This window comes from Perissodus microlepis, chromosome 5, assembly GCF_051167445.1.
Source record: "Perissodus microlepis isolate ML-2025 ecotype Zambia chromosome 5, ASM5116744v1, whole genome shotgun sequence".
NCBI classification, from domain to species: Eukaryota; Metazoa; Chordata; class Actinopteri; order Cichliformes; family Cichlidae; genus Perissodus; species Perissodus microlepis.
In genome coordinates, this window is record NC_140465.1 from 15,290,244 (window position 1) to 15,317,453 (window position 27,210).

The window sequence follows — 27,210 nt, forward strand, 5'->3', positions numbered from 1 at the left end:
TCATACAATCCCAACAGGGCACTTAGATCGTCCAACCATAGGCTCCTAGCACAACCTAGGACTCGAATGAAGTCAAGAGGCGACCGGGCCTTTGCATCCGTGGCACCCAGACTCTGGAATAACCTCCCCGTTCATATTCGCACTGCCGAGTCTATCCACTCTTTTAAATTACATCTTAAAACTTATTTTTTTACTTTGGCTTTTGATTCTGTCTAGTTGGCTGTTTTAGCTTGTTGCGTTGTTACCTATTGTTTGTTGTCCTCTTTTATTGTTTGTTTTAACTGTCTCATGTTTTTATTGACTGTGAAGCACTATGGTCAACACTGTTGTTTTAATATGTGCTATATAAATAAATTTTGATTTGATTTGATCTGTTAAACATGTCTCAGTACTGCTGTAGTTTATCAATTCTGTCAGATGAACATAAATGTTTAGTAATGACAGACAAATATGTGGAAGTATCATACATTTATATATTTTTGTTTCTCAAATACATATTCCACACATGCTATATTAGAAACTCACCAGCCATTTTATTAGGTATACATTGGTAGTGTCTGTTTGGACCCTCTTTTGCCTTCATTACTACATTAATTCTTTGAAACAGATTCAACAAGGTGCTGGAAACATGCCTCAGAGATATTGATATGATAATGCCACACAGTTGCTGCAGATTTGTTGGCTGCACATCCATGATGCAAATTTTGTATTCCACCACATCCCAAAGGTGGATTGAGGTCGGGTGACTGTGGAGGCCTTTTAAGGACACTGAACTCATGTTCAAGATTCTAGTCTGAGACAATCTGAGCTTTATGACATTTTGTGTTTTCCTCCTACAAGCAGCCATCAGGAGATGGGTACACTTCAGTCATAAAGGGATCGACAGGTTCGGCAACAATACACTGGTAAGCTGTAGTGTTTAAACCCAATTGGTACTAAATAGCCAAAACTGTGCCAAAAAATATCCCCCACACTATTTCACCACCAGCAGCCTGAACTGCAGGATCCATAGATCCAAAAGTTCATCTTGCTTACATCACATTCTGACTCATTACCGTCCAAATGCCACAGTTGAAATCTACTCTCATGAGATCAGGCAACATTTTTCAGTCTTCCATTGTGGCCTCAGCTGATAGGAGTAGTCATCTGCTGCTGTAGTTTATCTGCTTCAAGGTTTGAGGTTTAATTTTGTGCCTTCAGAGATGCTATGCTTTGGTTGTAAAGAGGGAGTTACTGCTGCCTTCTTGTTAGCGCAAATCAATCTGGCCATTCTTCTCCGACAGAACTTAGCAGGTCAATGTCTACATATTTAAATCTGTTAAGTTGCTGCCTTGTGATTGGCTTATTAGATATTTGTATTAATGAGCAGCTGAATAGGTGTACCTAATAAAGTGACTGGTAAGTGTATTCAGCAAACATTTCCATACTAACAAAAAGTATCAAACTGCGATGCATGACTAATAAGAGTCTCCCAGTCTCACAAAAAACAAAACATACTTTCTTTAAATGAGTAATTCATGTGCATGCAAACTATTTCTGTTGCTTTGGAATAAACAGTTCATTGCAAGCAGAGGTGACCATGGCGATGAGGGCAATGAACTCTTTGAAGTCGATCTCCAAATCTCCGTTCTGGTCGAGGTCAGCGAAGAGTTTATCCAGTGTGTCATTCTCCTTGATTTTCTGTTTAGCAGGAAAATTGCATTAAAGTTCATCATTAGCAGTAAATGGACAGTATATTTAATAACACTGATAAATCTGTAGCATCACCACTAACTCTACTAGGCTTAAATCTTAATTACACCGGAATAGAAGGAAAATTGTTAGTTATCTAATATATTTTTAATATCTCTGAGACTCAGCTGTGCAGCGTGTCAACGCTCGAAAAGGAAGCAAATAAAAATCCACTATAGCCCCAAGCAACCTTAGTCAGTTGTGCATGCTTTGCTCGTATAAATTTTAAATTCATCAATAATGTTTGTGAAATTCTGTGCAGTTTTTTTCTTATTTAAATACACACTGTGCTGTGTGCCAACAAATTGATGCATGCTTATTATTGTTGTTCTAATTATGTGTCATAAACACACCCGCTTTGCAGAAGATATCTTACCACTATGAAATTATTCATCTCATTGTTGATAAGTTCTTTAAGGTCTGCTTTCTTCAGATTGCACTTCTGACCTGAGTATTGGTGGAAAGTTTGGATAATAGTGATCATGCTGCTCTCCAGGTCTGACATAGCATCCTTTGTGGCCTGAGACAAACAATTTGAATCAGTTCCCGTTCTTTTGTCTCGCCACACAAAGAAGTTAATTGTCCATCTGTTGGATTTTCTTCATTAAATGCACTATAAGCATGCATTAATAACAGCATATTTGTATCCTGATCTTGTAGGACAACATTTAAAGTAAAATCTGTTTTGCATAGGGAGCATTTTGTCTTTCTTACCTCCATCTGTAGAACCTCCTCTGTCTTCCAAGGATCTTCAGTGTGACTGAAGGCTTTTCGAGCTGCGACTTCTCTGCCTCGCTCAAATTACCTCGCACACTAAACTGTATTGATCAATCATCTCACACTCACCATGTAATGCACAACTAATGGATCCTAGTGGTCAAAGCTTCAACCAAGAACCATTTGCCTGTAAAGTGTGGTGTGTGCAGTAGTCCTTATGTGAGCAATATAATGTATGCATTTTTATTTATTTATTTTTTTCAGCACTTAAAAGCTTAACATGAGACTTAAATGAAGGCTAACCTCAGATGAGCACATAATGGATACTTTGCTGAGAACCATGAGGTCACAAGTAACAGAAAGTCAAGAACTACAAGAGACTTTAAAAGAGTTAAATATCTGCAGATCTGCATCTCAGTGAGATTTCTTTGAGCTCAAATGAAGGCCAGTAATATCTGACAGTGTCTGATAAGAGTAAATAATTATTAGTCACCAAGCAAGATTTTGTCCTTATGCAAAAGAGAGAAATCAGTTGCTTTATGTGATGTAATCTAATTTAAAGATGCAACTATTTGCATTTGTCTTAAGGCTCTAAAGCAGTTGTGAAAAAACAATCCCAGTGAACTGCCATACGTGTCACGTGGAGATAGTACAGTAAGAGCTTCAGTTGTATTCTTAACTCAGTACTGTGTTTGGGGTCTTAACAGGAAGAGATGCTGGAATTTTCTGTGCCTTCCCATTAAAGGAGCTCTAAAGAGTTCAAATGGAAATCCATTTCATTACAGTAAGAATATGGCTATACGATACAGCATAAAAAAAAAGAAGCATGACAGAGAACTAATGTGCTCCACAAAGGCAGATGGGGTGGTGGGGGCGAGTTTCTAATAAATTAGACATGATTACTGGGGGCATTGCTGGGGCTTAATCAATAAATTGCATTATATTGTAGCGAATATGGTCTGGAAATGTACAAAATGCTTTTCCTATCAGTATATTAGTATAATTAGTATAATTAGTATATTAGTATGATTTTCCACCCTTGTACCTCCTGGAAGAAAAAACAAGGTCCAGATTATTCACATGTTGAATACACTCAGCAAATTAGTCAGTAATATAAAAATATTAATTTAAAACGGAATCATTTTATGTTCATAAACAGTGTAGTTTCAGTTCATTTCTAATGACCTGGATTCAACATAACCTCGTTTCATATTATTTAAGACATATCATAAAAAAAAACAAGAACGTCCTCAAGAAGATATTTAAATAAAGCTCCATTATCAATACCTATCACATAGGTGTCAAACTCTGGCCCGCGGGCCAAATTCGGCCCGCAGCCTACTTACATTTGGCCCGCGAAGCCATACCAAATTACTATCAGAGCTGGCCTACTGGTATTATACAGCTAATATATATATTGTTTAGTATTAAGCTTTTCTTGTTCCATATTCAGTTTTTCAGCAAAACGTGCTTGAGTCCATAAGAAAAGATTCATTCTTATATCTGGAGGAATAAATATATTTCAATAAATATTAACGTTAGCCCGCGACTTTGTTCCAGTTTTGAATTTTGGCCCACTGTGTATTTGAGTTTGACACCCCTGACCTATCACATGCAAATTAAGTACCTCTTTTTCAACAATACTTGTCCAAAAATACATAAAGGATAACTTACTGTGAACAATTCTTGAGTCATTCTTCATTTCTTTATATTTTGCTTCCACGGAGCAGTTTTTTAAATTGGTCTTGAGCAATAATTCTTCAAGTTTTCTGGAGGCCTTTCGAAGTTTTTCTTTGCACACTGGCTGATTTTTCCGACCACTGTCAGAGGACTCTTTGTTTTGTTTTGTTTTTTCTTAAGCCACTTAACCCTCACTTATGTGTCAGCATAAAAAGACGAAAATCAAGGGATGAAATGAAAGAATCAGTTTTAAATTGTAAAAATTGACCCGGTTTGAAGTGTTGATTTCAGATTTTTGTTTTTTAGTTTTACTCGTATTTATTTGTGGCTTGTATTGCATTGATGCTTTTATTTTGTATTGGAATTTGAAATCGATTTATTATACATTATTTATTTATTTTCATTTTATTCCTTTGTTCAGCACTTGGTCAGAGCATAGGTTGCTCATCCATCGTATTTTTGATTTACACAGTAATACATTTTCTTTGTAGGACTCTGGTTCGCGGTTTTGAAATGCATTTATGATTCCCGAAATATGATCTCGAGTTTTACATTTGCACTTGAACGCACCGCTCTCCCCCCCAGCTTGTTGTCCACTCCTTGAAAACCCTACACACCGTGCGTCACGTAGCTGCGCGCATGTCTGAACCTTGTATTTGTCAGCCTTGATGTGAGGGTGCCGTCCGCCCTTCTTCGATCGGAAACTCGCACTGACGTAAAGAAGCCAGAGCAGGCAGTTCTACGGGTTAATTAAGAGCTTTAAAACCGTAATTTTACACCAAGTCCACGCCTTTTTTTCGTTTTTGCTTCTTGTCTCCTGGAAACATCCTCGTTTGGTGACTGGAGCACTAACAGAAAAACAAAGGTAATGAGAAGAGGGACACACGAGAGGAAAAGAGGCAGTTTTTAACCTGGTGTTTAGTAGGCTTTCATTTATTCCACTCTAGTTTTTCTTCGCATTCGTATTCCTTTGCTCGTAAATACCTCGCTAAACCTCAGCTGACCTTTTTGGCAGCGGTTTATCGGAGAGCAGATTGAAGCTCTGTACAATTGTATTTATTTGTAAATATTTATATAATTGAGCTTAAACTGATGCTTTTTTTTCCATCTCCAGAAAATACGCTGTCTTGCTGTTTACGATTACTAATAGCATTCAAAGGTGTCTTATTGGCACTGAGTAGTGATTAATGCAGACTTAATTGCTGTTTTTTGGTATTTCCCTCCTAAGATGGTGACTGTTGTTTTTTTGTTTTTTGTTTTTTTGTTTTTTTTGTGGTGGTGTTTTTGTTTTTTGTTGTTGTTGTTTTTTATTAAGTGTTTCATACTTTCGAAGTCGTAATCTGCAGATTTGGCCTTATTATCTCTGAAACTTGCTGCATAGTCACATCACTCTCTCACACTCACTTCCTTCAGAAGTGCCCTGTTTTCATTTTGAGTCTATAATTAGCCTAGTGTGCGAGCTGTGACCGCCCTCATCTCTTTTTCTCTCCCACACTCGTACACACACTTTCCTTCTTTTGGTCGGTTTCACTGAACTCTCTGCTCTTCTTTCTCTGTTCAGGCATGGCTGATCTGCTGAGGCTGCTGCTCAAGGTGGCTGAAAAGGCTGCTAATGTGGCTCGGGTCTGCAGGCAGGAGGCTCCCCTCTTCCAGCTCCTTGTGCAAGAAAAGACCGGAGATGACAAGAACAAGAAGTTCGTCCAAGACTTCAAGACGCTCGCCGATGTGGTGATTCAGGAGATGATCCGGCATGATGTTGGCGCTCAGGTAAGGACAAGTCTTTGTGAAGCCGGCCAAGATCGGACCGCATGTTGCATTGTAATTGTGTCATTTTTCTTTTGTCCAGTTCCCTGACATGGCTGAATTCATTCATGGCGAGGAGTCTAACAAGTTTGAAAACGGGCTTGGTAATTTCTTAATATTACACATAACACACTACACCCTGGGCCAAGAACAACAGCTTTTGCTCTAGGGCACTTTTGTAGTCTAATTTGAGCATCACTAATGCCTCTTTTCACCTGCCAGATCTAGAACTCCTTCCCTACATTAGATAGAGTTACTTAAAGCTGGGCTGGGCACCTTAAAATTCCCAAAATTGGAACCACTGATGTCTACAAGTTGTTAAAAAATAATAATATTTGTTTCTAAAAAGCATTTTAAGAGCAACAGTGTCTACTTCAGGACAATCTGATCCAATGCTGTGCTGTTACAGACGTTCACACCTTGAATCCTCCATGCACTCTGAGTCCTGCGTATGAGTTTGTCAGATGTGCCTCAGGATTATTCTGGTGGAGCCCCAGCTGTGCTTTTGTCTCAGCAGTGCAGATTCATAAATATAACATCCAGCATTAAGATGTGCTGTGTAATAATAACCATGATGATAATCAGCCTACCTTCATATTAAAATCTAGAGGAGCTAAATGTACACTTGGCAAATTATCTTTACTTTAATCTATGAGTACATAGTGAACACATTAATATGTTGCTGTCTAAATATTTACCATGGCTGCACCTTGCACAGTAGAAACATTTGAAGTGGTTTGTTGTAAAGTAATCAAAGTCTCCCTGTCTCTGCCGCCAGGAGAGAGTGTGATAGTCACGGTTTGCAGCACAGAGGAGGAGACGGCGGCGTTGCTGGCCACCGTGCTTGACGGTGACCACACAGCAGCTTCTCTGCTGGCTAAAGCCATCCACCAAGACCCGGCGACCGTCGAGGCAAACACTGATGGCCTGACTGTTTCCCTCAGCCCCTCTGAGCTCGGCATCTGGATCGATCCCATAGGTGAAGAGCTCACCGCTTACCACAATCCCAGTCAGCAGAGCTCATCATTCATGTCGGAGCTCAGATTGTCTTTATTGTGCTTTTTTTTTTTGTTTTTTAAATATTTTTTTTAAAATACTCTAGATGCTACCAGCCAGTACATACAGGGCCGAGAGAAGGAGCTGGAGGAAGGCCACTTATCTCCATCAGGTCTGCACTGTGCGTTGGTTCTCATTGGCGTTTACCTGCGGAGCACAGGCGAGCCCATCATGGGTGTCATCAATCAGCCGTTTCACCACAAAGATCCAGCAGGCGGGGGGTGAGTAATCAATAAAAAGCGATGCATGCTCACACACCCTGGTAAGGAAGTTAATGTTGTTTTTGGTTGCTGGTGATGGTCGTTCTCTTTTCCCATAAATGGCCTCCTTGACTCCGTGCTCAAACCAGCGTTCCTCCCTGTCTGCGATGTGCACTTCCTCATAATTTAAAGAGTGGTCTCTGGACTGTAGGTGTAAATAGACTGCCGAGTTCAGGCCTGATTAGGTAGCTCTCCTGTGTTGTGCCATCCACTTAGTCGACAATCCTCCTGGATATACTATATTACTCGAGTCACAGCAATGTTTCTTCTTCTATCTCCACTTTGGCACGGTTAAACATTCAGTTGCTACTTTTTGCTGGACTTTATAATATCTATGCAACAACCTCTGGAGCTGAAAAGCCAGTAAATATTAAAACGCCCAAGTTAAGAAAAAAAAAAAAAAGTATTTTTACGGGTTCTTACAACAAATGAATTTGATCTCTATAATTTCCCCTGCTACAGCAGCTGTATTGCTGTAGAAAGCTAACCTCTTTAAATTTCACCAAAGCTTGCATGATGCAGAATTCAGAGGAATTTGATTCAACAAAATCAAATTCATGTAGAATGATGGTAGAAAAGGGGAAATGCATGAGTCTGACAAGATCATGGGAAGAAACTTTAGTTTCCGTGCACACAGAATGCACAGGAAATGCCTGTCCTGTAACCTGCATAGTTTGAGGTTTAAACATTTTTATTCTATCCCACATAAGCATAATCTTCCCTACATTTCCATCCCTCTCTATGAAGGTTGTTTTCTACATTTACCTTTTTCTTTCTTCAGCAGATTATTAGACAATTACAGAAAAACTACACATTTCCTATTAACCTCACCCTACTGCAGCTTTTATGTTAATGTGACAACATTGACTTCAATTCTGTTTCTGGTTTTCTTTGTGTTTGCCTCATGTGACCAGACAGTTTTTTTTACATTAAGATTTAAGCTAAATATTAACAGATTGAAGAGTTTGAGCAGATGCCATGCATGTCACAGGAAACTTCACACTGTGTTTAGGTGATGGTGTGACATGATGAAGCTTCTGAGCACCAAAATAAGATATTCTCACTTTACTCCCGATTCTCTGCAGGTGGAAGGGAAGGCATTTCTGGGGCGTGTCCTGGGACGGCATCAACGTCTGCTCTGTGTCCCAGCCGAAAGATGGAGAGGATCGAGGGCTGTCTGTGGTGCTGAGCTCCAGTGAGAAGCAGGTGGTAAAAGGTGTGCTAGCCTTGCTCTGCAGCTCTGACAAGCTGATGTACGCCTCTGGAGCCGGCTACAAGATCCTGTGTGTCATTGAGGGCCTGGCTGATGTTTACATCCTCTCAGAGGGAAGCACCTTTAAGTGGGACTCCTGCGCTCCTCACGCCCTGCTCCGAGCACTCGGTGGGGGGGTGGTGGACTTGACTAAGCGTCTACAGATGACCAGTGAAGGACAGGATCACACAGCAGAACTGACCTATCATGAGCCTGACACTGAGTGCAAAGGAGCTGACCGCTGGGCTAACCGTGGCGGCCTGGTGGCTTATCGAGACTGTTCAAAGCTCAACACTGTCATCGCAGCTCTGAAGGGCAAGCTGTAGATAACGGAAGAGCAGATGTAGCCGGCACGATCTGAAGCATTTATACATATGATCATGTTTTCGATATTAGGCAAGGAAAATTATGGGTGTAGAGGTTGAAATATTTAATTCATAAATGATACAGTCTTCTTCTTAACCAGATGCTTATGCAGTCGTGTGTGTGTGTGTATATATATATCGCAAAGTGACAATCAGGTCTGAGCCAAATTATATTTGCAAATGTTTGAATTTAAGTCAAAGATGGAGCTGAGACCGATTCCAACTTTTCTAAAGGAAAATAAAGTTTGGATTAAAAGCTCCAAACATTTAGTTTCCAGGCATCTTTATGATGTCATCAAAGGTTGATTAATCTGGTGCTTGAGAATAAATAAGCTCCACCTGCCTGCTGTTCAAACCTTCTATTTGTGAGGACCAGCCAATCAGGATAAAGTTGGCTTAAAGGGAGAGGAGCTAATTTGGCTTGTTTGACAGTGAATGCAACATAAACGAGGTTTAATTCAGACTGTTAACTGTGAACTGAAAATAAACACAGGGGTGAAAGAAGCAAGAGGGACACGATCCTTGCAGGACAATTGGCACTTAGGTTATGAAAAAGGAGAAAGCAAAACAAATGTGATGTTTATGAATCAATCAGGTAAATGGAAGAAAATAACATGCTGGCGATTCTCTTAAGGTAGTTGACAATTTATCAAAAGATCCATGTAGGTAGGTATTTTATGTCAAAAGCACAAAGGTATAATGAAATGCACTGAATTTATATATTCTAGAATGGGCTGCCCGTTATTATCATTTTTTTTCTTTAGTTTTTTGGATGGGGCACGAAGAGAAAAATAATCTTTAAAAGAATAGCCCCCTCAGGTTCATTGAGTGCAATAGACGGAGGATGATGAGCAACAATCAGTTTTGATGCGTCATTCCAGGCTAAATATTTGTAAATGTGATTTAGCTCAGACATGCATTGATTAAGTGTTGCATTTAGAGTGTTTAATATAGTTGCGAGGAGCTTGAGTGCTCACTGCTGGGCAGCTGAGGAACACTCCAGGAAAGGTAATGGTAATCGCAGGGTTGCTTCTGAATACAAGATTTTTCTTTGCTTTAATGAGGCGAGTGAGATCTACTTTTTTTTTCTTCTTTCATCGTTATTTCATATCTAACAGGCTATAAATGAGCGAATCAGACTACAGTTGAGTGGCGTGCAGTTATCTGCACCTCTGTGAAATGATTCCTTGTAAGGCCCCTCTTTTTCGTAGCCATAACAGGGGTAAAGGTTAGAGAGTGGGAAAGCCATATGAGGTAAAACCCACAGAGATTCCTTCTCGGTGTGGGTTTACAATAAAATTAAATATTAAGCCACTCTGAAAGACGGGATCTGTGCCGGCTTGCAAGAAGCAGATTCTTATCAATATGTCTGCCATACAGAGCCATGTAACCTCACTTTGTTTATGTTTAAAGTGATATAATGGTGATATGCATTGTAACTGAGGTGTCATTACAGTTTAATAAGCAGGGAACAGAACAGACATTGTGCATATAGGAAATCCTCTTTATTTTGGAAACCAGAGAAAGCGGCAGGGGGAGGGAAGAAACCCAAAAGTGATATTTTAAAACCAGCCAGGGAACTCGCCTCCGTAGTCCCTACAAAAAACCCTGATGATTGTCTGATATTTTTTGCAATAATTCTGCATATTCTGTTAAAAAACTTTAAGGAAAAAAATTATTAAAAAAGGTCATTGTGTTGGCTCTCTCTTTAACTTGTTGGACTTTGAACTGCTACCTTTAACACATGTCACAGCACGTTCTCAAATCAAGCATGAAGCGGTCACAGCTGTGGATCCAGTTTCCTGAACAGGAACTGAAGCAAATCCCCAATTAAGCTGGAATCTGTTTTTATTTTCTCACTTTAACCATGACTAGATTTATGTTTTCAACTGGGACCAAGAAAAAGGAAGGGACACTTTAGTTAGACACTCATTTACTCCCATGTCCAGGAAACTGGTAAATACATATAACAAAAAAAACTATTTGACACATGACGTAAACATGGCAAACGCATCGTCCTGCTTGAGCTCAAACTATATTTGCAACAAAGACTTCTTCCAAGCTTCCAGGCGAACACACACCTTGCATCACAAAAAGCATTCACATACTTTGTCAAGAGGGTAACAGATGTGCAATCAAATGTCACTCATTTAACTTTCAGATTCTACAAAAGAAAAATAATAATATAATAAATCTTAATTTGTAGATGAGCTGTTAGCTTAGTGAGCTACACCTCCTACTCAGCTGCAGCTGGAGCCTTGTTGGCTGGACTAAACCACTGATGACAAAATCCCTCTCATGTTATTACAGTGGTGGGTGTGCAAATGAACACAAAGGGAAAAAAATAAAATGGACGTACTCAATGGACGTGATCAACTGTCAATGTTAAAAAAGAAGCGCTTTTATCAGATGCCTCATAGCATACAATTGCCATATCACTACACAATCTTCATGTCAGGTGTAAACAATAACAACGGTTTTCTTTCATTAAGCTTTGACAAAAATTAAAGTGTTATTTCTGACCATGAAACATGTCAACAACAAACCAAACAACAAAATGCATCTAACTGGGATTTTTCTGACCCCTTCTTGTCTTTACACAGTAATACCGTGGGGATTAAAAGGACATCAGTCGTTTAGAGTCTGATTAGAGTTTACGTGAACCTCGTCCGACACATCTATGAAAACCCGTCAGGAGTCGCTGAGATGACGGCGCACCCTGAAACAAGCAGACATGAGAGCAATCGCTTCGGACTAGAATCAGATCTGACGTGTCCTGAGCTGGGCGGCGGCTATAAGATGCTCTGTAACATCACGACTGGCTCAAAAACTGCCACTGAACAAGTAGGTCCAGAATGAAAGACCAGGCAAATAAATTACTTGCAATAGTGAGATATTGTCTAGTGTTACATCAGTTATAGCCAAAATAAGGTCCAACGGTGCTGAAGGAAAAAGAGACTTTGCAATGGACAAAAAGTAGAACCATTTTTACTTAGAATCAAGCAGCTGTTAAATGTTCGGTTGTGCGATTAGCTTAATAAAGTCAATTACAATTTTTTTTATTTCCTCTTTGAGATGTTACTTTCACATTTTTAGAAAGTGGTCTAAACAGTGTGAACCATGATGTGAATCTACGTGGCTGTGCTACATTTCCACACATCCTGCAGTATCTGCATATTGCAACGTTACCACTTCAGAAAGCTCAGGGTAAAACAAACTTTTTAAGGGGTGAGGTGCATCTCTATAATTATCATGCTAAGATAGTTTTGTCTTTTCTTTCTGTTTTTTTGTTTTACAAATCAGACACAGAACCACAGCTTGGCCTTTGATTTCAATGGAAAAGCAGATTAGCAGTTGTTTAGACCTGCTCATAAAACAACATGACTTCTCACTAAAGAAATACTTAAATGTGCTGCTTTGGTGAGTTAAACCCACTCCCCATTTTATAAATAATTAAGCTCAGATGTGTTAGGTTAGATTCCTTTCTGAAATATTGTGGGCGATGTGCAGCTTCAGTAGTAGAGCCACATGCCTCTAATATCAGTAACACTAAAGACTGTGAAGCTGGCCAGATTAGTATCTTCATTTTTCAATCACAGTGATGCATGAAACCACAGTCCACACCGGCTTTAACCCTCCTAACCGTCACTCTGCCTGAAGCCGATTTCTTAAGTGATCTTAACTTTATATAAAACGTTAACAAAAGTGAGAGAACTGAAGTGTTAAAATGCAGGTGAAAACATCATGCAGTGAAGGATTTGGCAGGACGTGATTAAAAAAAAGAAAAAGGTTTAATTACGGCATCCTGATAAGAACTTCAATGCCAAGGCTACAGTCGTCTTTAAGACCAAAATGACAAAAACAACAAAAAAAGTAAGGTGGATTAAGAGGTAAAGCACCATCACTGCAACCTCCTTCAGAACCTCCTTCAATACTTGTATTCAGTTGACAGACTCCTCTTCGTGATCCAGTCTCTCTCTGCTCTGGCTGATCTGACCCCCTTGAATCTTCTCCAGTTCAGATCTTGGCATGCCAACAGGCAGGCGAGAGACAAACATGGCCATTATATTTTGTATCCCTGTGTTGCTGTTTTCATACACTAATAAGTCGGCGAACTTCACCTCTGGAAGGGTTTGCGGACCTTCTTCCTCCTCCTGGGGGGTTTGCCACTTTCAGCCCACGTCTCGCTGGACTCGGGCCGGTGACCTCCCGACATGTAAAAACCTGTCTGACTTGGAGGAGGTGAGAAGGGAGGCGCTCCAGCACCAGGTGGGTGATGAGGCGAACCTGAGTGGAAGAAGCTTCCATTGGCAGCCATGTCATTAGGAGGTCCTCCCTTAAAGATTCGGTTGAAGAAGTCCTGCAAATCAGCTGGGTTGGTTGGACCTGCCGCTTGCTCCGATGGCGTCCTGAAAGATAAGATGGAAATTTAAGTTTGTCGAGGGAAATAATGTCATTGCGTGGAGAGGAACCTTTTTGACTATAATTGAAATGAATAGTATAGCTTTCTTTATTGTAAACGTTGTTATTTCCGCAATACACAAGGGGGAGCTCCTTCTATGCCATACACAGCCAGATGCATGTAAAATACACACCAACATAATGCAGATGGCAGACTAAGAAAGAAATACAAAGAACTAATATCAAACATGTTTACATTAATCTAATTTGAGCAAAGTCAGACATTTTAAAGCTTATTTGTTTTAATTTCTTCTCTAGTGCCAAAACGTTTGCATTTTCCTCTCTCTGCACATTTAAAAGGAACACTCTCAGTCTGCTGTTGGCAAAGGGCAGATGTTTAAAAACAAGTGGGATAAACCTGAGCCTTTGTGTGGTTTGTTTGTTCAGATCGCACTCAGGTGCAGACCAAAACAACCACACAAAGACACTTTGGTGGTGTCAGTAGTTCCAAATGAACTCCAGATCAGCTCGTTTATGTTGTGAACATGATCCAAGCTCGAGTCGAACCAACGACCAGGCGTACGTTGCAAGTTTGAGCTAAAAAACTTCCCATAGCCATGCATGCTTTAAATTCTTGAGTGTGACAAGGTACTATTGACAAGAAAAGGTCTGCATGGGCCAGCAACTAGCTGTGAAATTAACTTTCCAATAGTCCATAACACAGCATCTTCTTCCCGTATTTGCTTTTGTTGCTTCCACTTCAGACACATCTGGCCAATAAGTGGAATAAACATTCTCATGTGGTTTGTAGTGATGCATTTCAGTTCCCTTGGATTTTTCTCCATGTTGCGTGAAAACAAACCAAATCACAGGGAAAAGCTACAAGCTTACAAACTCATCAGCTGATTCAGACCACTTAATGAGTTTGTAACTATAGGTGTGAAAACGCCCCTAAGTGTGATGGAGAAGGATCAAACTGTTTGTTTTACATCATAAATATTAGATACAGTATCCAAACGTTCACCCAGAGGGATGTACCTGTGTCGTGTGGCATTGCTGTTGTTCTTTGAACCAAAGGAGATGTGATACGGGACCCGGTGTGTATCAGGAGAAATTCCAATTCTCTGGCAACCTGCCCACTCTGAAAACGAGATAGTATCATAAAAGGTCACATGACTGAGAGTAAAATGATCAGCAAGAAAAACCCGTACCTTTTCAGTAGCCTGTCGAAATATCAACAAAGATTGTTGGTAAACGCAAACTCTGAGATGCACTACTGGTTTGTTACTAACGAGCCGGACAGGTAAACAACAGCTGATGCTCACCTGTAATATCATACACCTTGCCATCCATACAGGCAAAGTATGTGATGCGTAGGCCCAGCATGCTCGATTCAGCCCACAGGTCCCCTTCCTCGGCGCTATGGCAACGATTGCATTCAGCACAGAACCGGGCCTCAGCAGGTTCACGATCCATCTCGAAGCGCCTTCATACACACACAGGAAACAAATAAAACACACCTGTGCTGAAAGTCTACAACACAAGATTATCTACAGTTTTATAGAATTTTTTTATTTCATGTGCAGCTGTGTGATGGCGATGATGGATGTGTAACACCATACTTGTGTTTGCCTTCACACTTGGTACACATCATAGTATTCATGGCTTCCTTCAGGTCATCCTGCAGTTTAGTGAGAAACTCGTTCATGGACTTTGAGAGCTCAGTCGCTGCCATGCGCTTCCTGCATGAGAACGAGTAAGACAAGTTGTTGATCGGAGATAATGAGTGAAATGTACAGTTATTTATCAAACTGTACTTGAGTGGGTTTTGTTGTTTTACCAAAAAGAACTTACAGAAATAACTTAAGAAAAATCATTGCATTAAAATAATTGACAAGATGATTTAAAATACAATAAATAATTGTGATTAAAATATTTCTTTCTTTTGTAATTTTATTGTTGATTTTTTTTTCCCCCGTGCACTTACAACTCGTACTCTCGTCGTGTCTCCGGATTACTGACAATATCCCAGGCAGCCCTGAGCACTTTGAACGCCTCTCCAGCTCGTGGGTGTTTATTCTTGTCTGGATGGACCTGAAAGAGAACGGACAGAGGAAAAGGTTGCATGAGTAAAGAATCAAAATTAGTCACTACAGCAGCCGTGTAATAGTAAAAATTGAAGTATTTCTGATTCTCACACCTGGACAGCCAGCTGTCTGTAAGCCTTCTTCAGCTCAGTGTCAGTGGCATGCACCTCAACACCGAGAACTGTAAAGGGATCGAGCTCATCCTCTGGTACCTCAACCAGTGCCAGCAGTCTCTCCAACTCCTGGCCCGGTTGAGCTCTTCCTGCTCTGCCAGGTGACCCCGGTGCGGATGGCGGTACATGACCATCCCTCCTGAATAGGCTTCGGGCTTTCTCCAGCAAGGACACTATCCTTTTCCAAATGCGTGTCTCCTGAAAAGCCGTCCAATAGTGCTTTCCCCTATCCCCACCAATACGAAGGAAAACCCCCTTGGCCCACTGCAATCCCAGAATAACCAAAGCACAGAAAAATGTGAAACAAGATAAGGCAACTGTCTTTATCCACTTTACTGACCTAACAGTTTTATCCACCACACAAGCTCCTTTGCACTTTGCCCACTTCAGAATCCGGATCGCATCTGCCTTCATTGCAGGAACATCAGTGATCTTCACAAGGAGCTGCTGCCCAAGGTTGTAAAGTTTTACAACTCCAGTCTCCACTCCAACTCCACAGTTGTGAGTTAAAGTGACAATAATCTCAATCATCATGTGGATGCAGGAGATGCACCAGAAGCTCAGACACTCTGACAGCATCTCCTTAAACGCTAAGATGAGCTGGTTTCCTGTCCTCCGCCGGCCCCGGTTCTGCTGATAGTGGTGGTGGTTACGTCTGCGGGTCTGCTTGTGGCGACCGCCACTTGACATAACATTGCCTCTCTGAATCTGCTCTAAAACTGACCCACTGCTCCTCAGTTTGCACTTCCTTCCACTTCCTATGTTCCTCCAACCAGACTCCCCATTCATGTGCTGCTCCTTTGCGGCATCATCCTCTTCTTGGTTTATAACCTGTGAGTTCTCATTTTCTGTAGTCTTGTCATGCTCAAACTCTTCTGAAACCTCCTCAATATCATCTTTGGCCTCTGCTTCACCAGCCCCAACGTCTTGTAGAGTGGCTGGGTTTGGGGTTTCCTGAGATTTGAGATAGGCTATTTTGTCCTCCTGCTCGCACTCATCCTCAACCTCACACTGACTTGAACTGGTCACTGAGGCCGAAACACCATCAGGGAACTCCTCGTCAGTGTCCACAACATCCATCTCTTTCTTAGACGCTTCTCTTTCCATGTTCCTTACAGCAATTTGACTGAAGCGCTGAAAAATCTGACTTTCATTAAAGAGTTCCTAAATCCAGAATTTGAGGCCACATTTTCCCCAGGCTCTCATAAAAAAGCGAGACTGGGGGTTCCCATGGGTCAAGTTCAGGTGCACCGCATCAGCAGCCACTTGTACGTATCAAAAGGCTTTTGCACAACTCACATGATGCACTGGAGCTTCTGAAAAGCAACAGATATGAATCAATCTCCAGGTTTTGATATCACAACAAGTCTGTGTCACCCTACTTAATATAAGTGAATCCTTGTTCCTGTTATTTTTGGCTTTCTGATTTCATATATAGCCATAAACCATGTCGCTCTAGCTCACACTATCCCTAGAATCCCTAACATCCACTTTCCCTCCTCTGCACATCTCCACTTTGTCTCTCTAACTTTGTTTCCAAGTGATTTTTTTAATGTATTGGGTTAAATGCAGGAAAAAACCTTAGACGTTCCAGACAACTGAAAAGTAAGAGCATTACTTTAACACAAATGCTTTGACGCCAGAGCGCATAATAACTGCTAAACTATAAGTTTTAAAAGAAACAAAAGGGGGTAACTATAAATTAACAAGTTACGTAGTCAGTGAGCAATGTAGCTGCACGACTTCATCGGTACAACTGTATAAGTATCAAGTAGGTACAAATACCCTCTTTGAAGCTACTTTTACGCGTATTTACACAAATGTGAAAACACAGACTACATGCAGTTACCCTGCTTTGTTGTTTGCTAATCCAGTTAGCCAAACAAGAACGCAGTGTGTGTAAAACCCGACCTTTAATAAACAATCTTTTAACCTTTCACAGTAAATAAAAAAGTATAAAGAAGTCAGTCAGACCCTTAACGTGTTAACTGTGTTCAAATCACCAGATGTTTTAAAAGGCGGACAATGTTAGCAGGCAGCCCTGGTGTTAGCATGAGGAAGCAGCCAAGCAGGATGACAGACAGGCGCTACGGGGGCTAAAATTAGCTTGCCTCTGGATAGTTAACCTGGCAACATTTCGACTAAATAAGGCCACAAACGAAGACAAAACAGGCGACTGTTAACGCTTTTAGCGAGCCAGCAGTAAACTATTAGCTACTAGCAGGACTAACTGAAATATAAACGCCTGTTTCCCCTTCCTGTGTGGTTGGTTTGGCTACTAACGCCAAGACGTGTTTAAAAACCGGGACGTCCAGTGCCACAAAGAAGGCAAATAATTCTGCGTTTTGCATTAAAACAAATGAAATGTCATATATACCTCTCGGATAACTGTATAACCTTGTTTGTTAACAGACATCCAAGTGTCGGTGTTGTTTTGTTTTTTTTAAGCCACTTCTTCTTCTTCTGCGGCTCCTTTTCCCACTTTATTTCTACTTCCTCTTCCGCCTCCAGCTCCCTCTTCGCGGTTTGCGCGCGGTTAAAACACAACAGCGGGACTCTGCTGCCATCTAATGTTTCGGGAAAAGCTGACCGTAAACGGCTAACTTTAGAAATGCGGGATAAGAAACCCAGCAACCCCACGCCGAGGTTTTTTACGTGAGTTTTTAGTTCATAGTAGCCTGCTAATCAAATTCGGGGGAAAATGGATAACACATTTTCCTTAATACTAAGATTTGTTAGAAGCCCACGCTTAATGACCACGATGCTTCGGTCTGGCTTATTTTTTCAGACTCCATCTTATGCTCACAGGAAAAGGGTAATTGGGTTGTTATTTGTAACATATGAATAAATCCCTTGTTTCTAAAGTGCGTGGTGTAGATGTACCTAAAGGCCACTTAAAACTGCAAATGGATAGGCACACAATACATATCTTACAGGCCATCACTGTACAATTGAACAATCACATAAAATGTGGCAAAAAAAAGGATTGGAGATGCTGGTGTTGGACTTTGAACTTCTTTGGAGATACTGTTAGTGAATTTAAAGCCACGGTTTGGTGACTTGGTCATTTACTTTTTCAAACAAAACAAAATACAATACAATACTAGCATTTAAAAACTGCTGGAGCTTCACCCACTCTACCACCTCTTACATAAAATGGGGGGAAATAACAGAACTGGTCTTCAGTAAAAATCCACATCTGTCACGTCAGTTTATTGTTATCTATAGAGGTTTGTATAGTGTATAGCTGGCTGCTTGTTTTGGGAGTCTCTGACATAGTAAAACGGTGGGAACCCCCTAAAGCTTCTGCATAAAGGACTAATCTTGAAGACGCAGAGGGTTAATTTAAAGCCCCCACCACCACCACCCACATCTCCAATTTGAAAGCCGCCTCTCTACCGGGAGAGGAAGGCTCTTTTTCGGTCAGATGGCGTGCTGCAGTCCGCCCCCGTCATTCTCCAGCCCACACAGACAGCAAAAAGGCAGCCAGCAACCAATACGGTGCGCCGGAGGAGGATTTCTGCCAGTGATTTCAGACGAGGTAAGATACGCAAAGGGGATTTACTACGCCAATCTGCGCCGAGGAAGCTGTCGGCAATAGGTAAGACGGTAAGAAAAGAATGGGATAATAACTGCGTCGTCTTTGGTGCTCGCCTCTTAACATCTGGATAGTAAACAATTACCTCCAGTCGATGGCTTTATTTGAAATGGAGCCAAAAAACGAGTGTTTTCACTTTAGTGTAGTCTGAATGCGGTTCTGTCTGTGATCAGGAGATTTTAGTTTTTATTTCTTTTGTCAGTATTGCTCTGGCAGATCCGACCCGTGACATCGGTGGCTGGAGCGACACCCTTGCTAAATCACGCCGGTTTCCTCTTTACACATCTGTAAACCTGACCTAAAGAAGGTAAGAAAAAAGCGATTTATGTGTATTCAAAGATTAAGTCATGAAAAATATAATGAGTAGATAGGAGCTTATTCTGCCCCAAGGGATGCTTAAACTTGCTTTTAACTGTTTATCAGTTTTTATTATTTGACTATATTTGTATTTTGTATTCTGTATATACTAGGTGTGGTCCAGATGCCAAAGTCTTTATCTAAATAATTAACTTGTACAGGATTTCTCCATCTGCAGGATCATGTCTTTCCTTTCTCCTGCCTAAACTTTCCAGTGCTGTGTGCCATGTCTCTGCCACGCACACTTGGTGAGTTGCAGCTGTATCGGGTCCTCCAGAGGGCCAACCTGCTGGCCTACTATGAAACCTTTATCCAGCAGGGTGGTGACGATGTCCAGCAGCTTTGCGAGGCAGCGGAGGAGGAGTTCCTGGAGATCATGGCACTAGTTGGCATGGCCACCAAGCCACTGCATGTGCGTAGGCTGCAAAAGGCCCTCCGAGACTGGGCGGCGAACCCTGCCCTTTTCAGCCAGCCTGTTGCTAATGTTCCTCTTGGGGGCATCCCGCTCTTTAAAGTTGATGGCACTGGCACAAGTGGATCAGCTGGCGGGCCCAGAAAGTCTGTGAGTAATGGGCAGCCAGGATCCCCCTGTGAGAGAGAGGATCGGATGTGCCTTACACCAATGCACAGCGGGAGTCCAAGAAGCCCCTGTTCCCAGGCCTCTCCACAGCCCCCAGACACACACTACAGGGAAAAACTTTCTCCTATGGATCCACACTGGCTCAGCCCAGAGCATGATGGGAACTGCACTTTGGGTTCTGCACCTGGAACAGAAGAGGAGCCATCCAGCCCACCTCTACTGTCAACATGTCCTCCCGGTCCTTCCACGTCTCCGAGCCCCTCTGCATCTTTCACCCCGGCAGCTCCGTCTGCCTGGCCCGGAGGACAGCTGGATGGGGAGACAGCGAGGGCCGTGGTGGAGACTGTGGAGAGGCTCCTCACGACCCTGCCTAGGTCAGATCCTGCAGAGGTGAAGACTTTGCTCAGGATGAATAAGAAGATGGCAAAGACTGTGGGACACATCTTCAGAATGGGGTCCCAGGACGTGAACAAGGAAGAGGAGATCCGGAAATACAGTCTTATTTATGGGCGCTTTGACTCCAAGAGGAGGGAAGGCAAGCAGCTCACACATCATGAGGTAAAAGCATCAAATTGAAGAAGATTTTAATGCATCGCAACACATTTTATACCTGATTAAAGCTGCACTTCATACCAGAGTGCAGCGTTAATCAAATGTCAATCAGTGTCCATCCCTTCTTCACTCAGTGTTTTTCCTTCTCAGCTGATCATCAATGAAGCTGCAGCCCAGTTCTGCATGCGTGACAATGCCCTTTTGCTGAGACGGGTGGAGCTCTTTTCTCTGGCTCGGCAGGTGGCGAGAAAATGTGCCTACACCTCCACGCTAAAGCATGCAAGGTAAGAAGATGCCTGCAGAGAAGAGCAAAACACCTCACGCCTGCTGTGGAGCTTGTGTACCAAGAAAGAAAAAGAACTGTTACAGAATCAGGAGTGTAGCTTGAAAGATCCATAAAGACCAGATCATTCGCAGCAGTGAATACAATGGTTATTTCAGACAGGAGACAGGAGCATCATGTGAAAAAACTTGAATGAAATGATTTTATAGTTTGTGTTTAGCATGTTCAACAGGTGATTTATGTGAGTCATCAGCCAACCAGTGGATTCATTTTCAGAGTGAACCTTGTTCACGTCTCAGTGGGAATCAAACTCCGACCTCTGTACTGTTAGTTAAATGAGCCAACTTTTGAGCCGTTACAAGAGTACACAAATACTACGTGTGTTTGTTAACCTGCACAGAACATTTACATATGTTTCTCGTGCGGGGCAAACAGAATGAGTCAGTGTACACAAACCATAACTAAACAGGAGTCGTTTTGTAATTATATTTCAGTTTTTCAGCATCATAATTTATTATACTCGATTGTTGATGATTGAAAAATAGATACCAAGTTCACAGTCTGCTCATCTAACAATAGACACCTTTTACTTACACATAAAAATAAATTTTTTACTTATTCACAGTGAAAAAAATCCTTTGTCTTGATTTTGTAGTGATCATTTATTAGCTTTCTCTGTGGGTAGAATCCTCACCTCTGTGAGGGGTGAAACCATGTGCTTTTCACATTCATTTGCCGCCACTGTGTCCCCCCCACTGCAGGACGAACGCGGACGAGAGCAGCCTTCTGCCCCAGAAGAGAGCGAGGCTCGAGGTGAGTGTCGGGTGCACTGGCAGTCATCTGAAGTGGTTCATCAGCACCGAACTGACAGTGTTGCTTGTGTGATGTATCTTAGGGAGTCGTGCCCGAGAGTGTGTCATCACTCCTCGGAGTGGAGGGATCCGAGAGTTTGACTCAGAGGGCAGATGACGACAGCTTATCTGCAGAAAGCCTGGACAGTGTATCACATGGTAAAAAACTGAAGAATCAGACTGATGTTAGCAAAAAAAATTGTAAAGTAATAAAACCTGTTTGTTTTGCGGGGTTTTTGCACTGATCTGTCAAAGTGTTTGTTTTTATAAAAACTCTTTAAAGGCAGCATTAAAACCCAGATCTGTCTGTTCTGGTAGACATGGGCTCCCAGTGCAACCAGTCTCCATCTCCCCGTCCTCACACTGACACCTCCAACCCCGCCAGCTGGAGTCGCCACCTCATACAGCAAACGCTCATGGACGAAGGGCTGAGACTGGCTCGCATGGTGTCACATGACCGGGCGGGAAAGATCAGCCTAGGTTCAGACGGAGCTCACGCCACAGGTGACAATTCAAGTAATGACCTACAAGTATTATGTATTTGAAACTGCACAGAGAATAAAGGAAATTTTGTGATATTTGCCCAGTTTTGTACCAGTTAAAGAGGAGATTGACATTTTGAGTGACACATATATTTACTTTCTTCCTTTTTTTTAAATTAATCCACTCTCATGTGGCGAGCAGGAAGGTATGGGTGCCAGTTAGCACATTCACCAATTAATTTGTTTTTGTCCTGTTTGCTCATTTATATTCATCACAGAGGTGAGAGAGGCATCTACATGTTCCTCTAAGTATAAACCAAAACATTAAATTAAAAAATAAATAAAATGCATTCTAAATTGCCAAACTCCTGCTTGATATTGTGAGTACACAGAAAATAAAATAAAATAAAAAAACAGAAGATGATGGTGGTGGTGGGGTTGAATTGAAAATGACAGACAGAGGCTCCCTAACCTCTCCTAACAATGAATATTTTAAAGCTCTACAGTTTGAACTCTAGTGAGTCACAATCTCTCCGAGGTGCCTCCCACCATGCGCATCTGAACTTCAGCAGACTGTAAATTAGAGAGGATAGAAGTTAGAAGGGGAAACAGAAGGAGGTGGAGAGCGATATATAGAGAGGAAAAGAGTCGGAGGGGGGAATCTGGTTGGGGGGGCTGCTACACTGTTATAGCACTTCTTTAATACCCTGTTAGTGAAGCGTTTTTTCTGATGCATCACAGTTTCTCGCAGAAAAAGAAAAGAAGGAGGGAAAAAAAAGTGATCTGGGCAAGTTAGTCATTCTGGGCTGTGATAGCCAGCTGAAGAGATGAGGCGAGGAGGAGAAGGAAGCCAGTAAAGACATGAGGGGGCGGGGAGGGGGGGGGGGGGATAGGAAGTACTCTGTGGGCGGCAGAATCGGACCCCCCCCCCCCCCCGACTCTCAGCAGCTACTGACGTCAGAGTGTGTTAGGTGCGTGGGCTGAAGGGCGGGATGGATGGGGCGTGGGGGCGAAAGAGTGGGAGGTAATTGGAGGGGCGTTGCATTGACTCACCAAGCGACAGTGTACAAAAATAAAAACCTGTGGGCAGGGAAATGGCACAGTCTTTTTTATACATCTTCTCCCTCTACCAAAAGGACTGCGGAAACAAAAAAAAAATGACATATGTTTCATCTCTGGCACAGATCTCACTCACTTTGTCGTTTTTCTCTCTCTCTCCCTATCGCTCGCTCACTCGTCCAAGTTTCCTTCTTGTGTTTCGCTCATTAATCAGAACTTTTTCTCACTTCCCCTCAACGTCACTGGCTTTTTTCTGCTTTCTTATCTTTTGCTGTCGTCTTATCTAGTCAGGATATGGGTTCACATACTCCATTACATGTATATAATTTATTTTTAAATCCTCACGATGATACAATGTTTTACTGATGGTGTGATTTTTTTCTCTCTCATATTAAAAATAATGCTGTTTATGTCTTATGCAGACATGCACACACACTCCGAGGAGCAAGTAAATGAAATAGATTTACGAGTGTGTTTACGTCGTCGGCTCGCTACAAAAACACGGTGATCATCGGCCTCTTCTGTTTTTATTTTTTCATGTTTTTTCTGTCTTGCTCACTTGATTTGCTGACTTCATCGCTGCTTTATTACCAGCCAAAAAATAATAATTCAACTCAGTCTATCTCTGTCTGTGCAACACTGGAGACATTTTGTTATTGAGCTGCTCGGTCATACAAACCATGATGACTTCACTCCATGTGGGAGAACTTCTTGGTGAATTCCCCAAACGACTTTTTTAAACGCCCTTAATCACTAGTTGAATCTTGATTGCTGTGCAGTCCTAACTCATACTCATCCGTGTGACATCTGCCTGTCTTTTGTTAAAGTGATGAGCTGTTGATTTACGTCAATCAGGAAAATTCAGGCAATCTGAATAGATCTATTCCTCCAAAAACCACCTGTTTTGGATTGGAGTTGTTTTTAACGCTCTGCTTTTTATGTACTTGCTGATCAGCAAGGGCATTAAAACTGGGAAAACATCCCTGATCCGTCACGGTGTGAACCTGTAGGAGTATCATGTGGAGTCAAGAGCTGTGACTTAAGCAGCAGGTTTGTTTGGATCCAGTGGGTTTCCCCCATGAATCATGTGTTTTTCCTATGAATGCTCAGTTAGATTGGAATCTGTGGAGTATGGCTATCAGACCAGCACCTCTGAGTTTTTCCTATAGTAATTCCTGATCCCTTTTTACAGCGTGTTGGGTTCGGGGTGTCACACTTGGTCTGCATCACTGTTTAGTCAGTCGGTGCTTGTCAAAGTACCATCTACATCAGCGGTCCCCAACCCCCGGTACCAAACCGCGAGAGTTGAGGCTCAGGTGTGAAATGTATAGTTTTCAGGGTTTTTAATCGGTTTTCAGCGTTATTTTGTTATCGTTTTTATCGTTTACTCGGTTTTCCTTGGTCTTTTCACGTGTGTTATGAATAAATTTTCTTTTTTTTTGGTACCGGTACTAGTTTTATTTTGTTGTATTTATCCGCGACACCTCAAAGGCCGGTCCATGAAAATGTTGTCGGGCATAAACCGGTCCGTGGCGCAAAAAAGGTTGGGGACCGCTGATCTACATGAATGCTGAGACACAAAAGTTTTCCAGCAGATCACCAGATTGTATTGACGTGATCACTGGTATTCACTTCACCCGTCAGAGGTTATTTAATGTGGGGCTGACTGGTGTACTTTCCTCTCTTCAAATTTGCATCTCTCCACAGACCATGACATTAAAGTGGAGAGGCAGAGCTCGATAGCAACGTGCAGGAGCAGTAGCCCTTGTGTCACCAAAGATGACTCCAACCACCGAGGGAAATGAAACCTTCAGGAACTTATCAGGGAACTCAAACGTGGGCCTGCCACTGAGCTCCAATCAGAGACTTGTAAACAGGCCACGTTTACTTCACTGACATCTGATGGAGAGGAAGACTCTTACTGACATCAAGCCAGTACAGGAAATGTGAGAAATTACCAGCAACTGATATCATAAATCTGCAGTGACTTCTGAATCCTGAGGTTGTGAATGAAGTTCAAAATGTTTTTGATTTTATATTCAGTGAATACACAGGGAAGAGACTCCTTTTGTTGTTTTATTTTTTAACACATGGACAAAATGTCCCACAGATTTGAGCTGATATACGAAAAAAAAATGCTCAAAAAAAGAACTGAATTACTTTGTTGTGTGTTGTCATTGCTGTGTGCTGGATGTGCCACCTGCTTGAGACAAAACGGGCTCACCACAGCAGGGGGCACTGCAACTTTGGAAACTAATCCTCCAGTTCCTCCGCACTGAGCGACTCGTTGTAGTTGTGTTTAGCAGAGGTACTTAATAACACTTACAGCAAGTTAGAGCATAAAAGCAGTAGGATTAACCCCCCCTGAAGCTCCTCACTCTCAGGAAACAGACGGATGTTCTGGTGTTAAAGACAGAATATTTTTAAAAGAGACTTTGGGGGAACATGTGTTCATCCAGATTGCATGCAGGCAAACCCAGCTATGAGGACGAGATGCCTTTTGTCTTTTGCTGCATCAGCTTACATCCCATCAGATTTAAAAAACAAACAAAAAATAAAAACACACCTCGCTCACAACTTTCTGTTGCACACATGGTTGAAGTGATGATGGTGCAACATTTCGTCCTCTTTCATTATGTGAAAGTGTACACAGAGCACTGTTTCTAAGCTGCGTGGCATGAAACAGGAGCAGTGTGGACTGTGAAATCAGCTTTCAGGGTTGGTTACAGCGTCTCGCTCGAGGTTCCTTCAGCGGGGGGAAGAATTCGGCTTTGAGCTCAGCTGCTCCTCTCTGTCATCTGCAGTTTAATCTCGTGCACTAAAGGCACCATTGTGCAGCCTTTGAAAAACCTACATTCAAAACTAAGTTGTAAGATTTAATATTTTTTTTATGGATTGGATTTTTTTTGTAGGTGTACTGGAAACACACTATGGCAGTTTGTCTTTGGGATGATATTTTTTGTAGTCATAGATTAACGAGGTGAACCGTATGTCAGTTCTTCTGTGATCTGAGGCACATACCTCTGAGGGTGGCTAATCTCACATTAGGAGAATAAAAACACAGGCAGGAATTTACGGAGAGAAATCTACTGGAGCTTGACTTTTACAACAGCATCTCATACAAGAAAAATCAACCTCTGGGCCCCACACAGGGTGTTAAAATGTGTAACAGTCTTATGATTTTGTATTCTAATCTCAGAGTATGCCCGTGAGGGAGGCCGCTGTGCATCATTACACCTGCTCGTCTCTTCAGCATTAGTAACCTCCTCAGTTCATTGTTGCAAACAGATTATTTATTTTGTTAGATCTCAATAAATGTTATTTTACTGATTAAGGCTACAGTGTGTTGCATCGTTTTCCACAAAGACTCAGTTGTTTCTTGGCAGCTCTTGTTTGAGCAAGAGGCTGCGGGAGCTGCGTCACACAGCCAGCAACACCTCTGCTGTCGTCTTGTTAGCTGCACTGACGCTCCGCATCAAGCCTCGATGCCGGCATGACTCACCTGTGCCAGTGATGTCAACACTGCTCCTCCACGCGGCTGTTTTTCACCGGAGACCACACAGACACAAGAATCAGACCACCCGGAGGGATCAGCTTTGCTATTTTCAATTATTTTGAGGTTCATTGCTGTAACAAAAATCAAAAGTATTTGCAGTTTTAGTATGTTGAACTGAGCTTTACTGTGCAGGGACTCATTCAGTTGGTTATCCAGACTGAAATATACTCACCTGTCAGTTTATTAGGTACACCTTGCTAATAGACACGTGAGCATCGCACAGTTACTGCAAACCCCCCACCCATGAATAGAAGCTCCTGCTCCACCACATCCCAAAGGTGCTCTACCAGATTGACATCTGGTCACAGTGGAGGTCATTTGAGTACAGGGAACTCATTACCATTCTCAAGAAACTATTTTGAGATGA

The 27,210-nt window shown here is 41.9% G+C and overlaps 4 protein-coding genes across 10 annotated transcripts; 2 read left to right on the forward strand and 2 right to left on the reverse strand.

Annotated features, from left to right (window-relative positions):
* Positions 1–469: 469 nt before the first annotated feature.
* On the reverse strand, positions 470–2,297 carry LOC146386911 (protein S100-B-like). Its single transcript, XM_084928150.1, has 2 exons — positions 2,108–2,297; positions 470–1,680 (listed from the first exon to the last, which is right to left on the reverse strand). Exons 1-2 carry the CDS (start codon positions 2,234–2,236, stop codon positions 1,531–1,533), a joined length of 279 nt encoding a protein of 92 aa, XP_084784276.1. The 5' UTR covers positions 2,237–2,297; the 3' UTR covers positions 470–1,530.
* inpp1 (inositol polyphosphate-1-phosphatase) lies at positions 839–10,576 on the forward strand. Of its 2 annotated transcripts, none has more exons than XM_084928144.1 (6): positions 839–905; positions 5,690–5,895; positions 5,975–6,035; positions 6,710–6,910; positions 7,034–7,208; positions 8,333–10,576. In XM_084928144.1, the coding sequence occupies exons 2-6, from the start codon at positions 5,692–5,694 to the stop codon at positions 8,823–8,825; spliced, it is 1,134 nt and encodes a 377-aa protein (XP_084784270.1). In that variant the 5' UTR covers positions 839–905; positions 5,690–5,691; the 3' UTR covers positions 8,826–10,576. The 2 variants fall into 2 exon arrangements, with proteins under 2 accessions (XP_084784270.1, XP_084784269.1); XM_084928143.1 differs by lacking the exon at positions 839–905 and adding an exon at positions 4,773–4,993.
* On the reverse strand, positions 10,348–18,040 carry dnajc14 (DnaJ (Hsp40) homolog, subfamily C, member 14). Its single transcript, XM_084928135.1, has 7 exons — positions 17,903–18,040; positions 15,466–16,841; positions 15,253–15,359; positions 14,888–15,007; positions 14,591–14,751; positions 14,304–14,406; positions 10,348–13,273 (listed from the first exon to the last, which is right to left on the reverse strand). Exons 2-7 carry the CDS (start codon positions 16,630–16,632, stop codon positions 12,982–12,984), a joined length of 1,950 nt encoding a protein of 649 aa, XP_084784261.1. The 5' UTR covers positions 16,633–16,841; positions 17,903–18,040; the 3' UTR covers positions 10,348–12,981.
* Positions 18,041–18,155: 115 nt separating this feature from the next.
* nab2 (NGFI-A binding protein 2 (EGR1 binding protein 2)) lies at positions 18,156–26,621 on the forward strand. 6 transcript variants are annotated; one of them, XM_084928137.1, is made up of 8 exons: positions 18,156–19,126; positions 19,326–19,430; positions 19,642–20,618; positions 20,763–20,896; positions 21,657–21,708; positions 21,791–21,905; positions 22,065–22,262; positions 24,995–26,621. In XM_084928137.1, the coding sequence occupies exons 3-8, from the start codon at positions 19,707–19,709 to the stop codon at positions 25,090–25,092; spliced, it is 1,509 nt and encodes a 502-aa protein (XP_084784263.1). In that variant the 5' UTR covers positions 18,156–19,126; positions 19,326–19,430; positions 19,642–19,706; the 3' UTR covers positions 25,093–26,621. The 6 variants fall into 6 exon arrangements, with proteins under 6 accessions (XP_084784263.1, XP_084784262.1, XP_084784265.1 ...); XM_084928136.1 differs by having other exon boundaries at positions 19,659–20,618; XM_084928139.1 differs by having other exon boundaries at positions 19,696–20,618.
* The last annotated feature ends 589 nt before the right edge of the window (positions 26,622–27,210 follow it).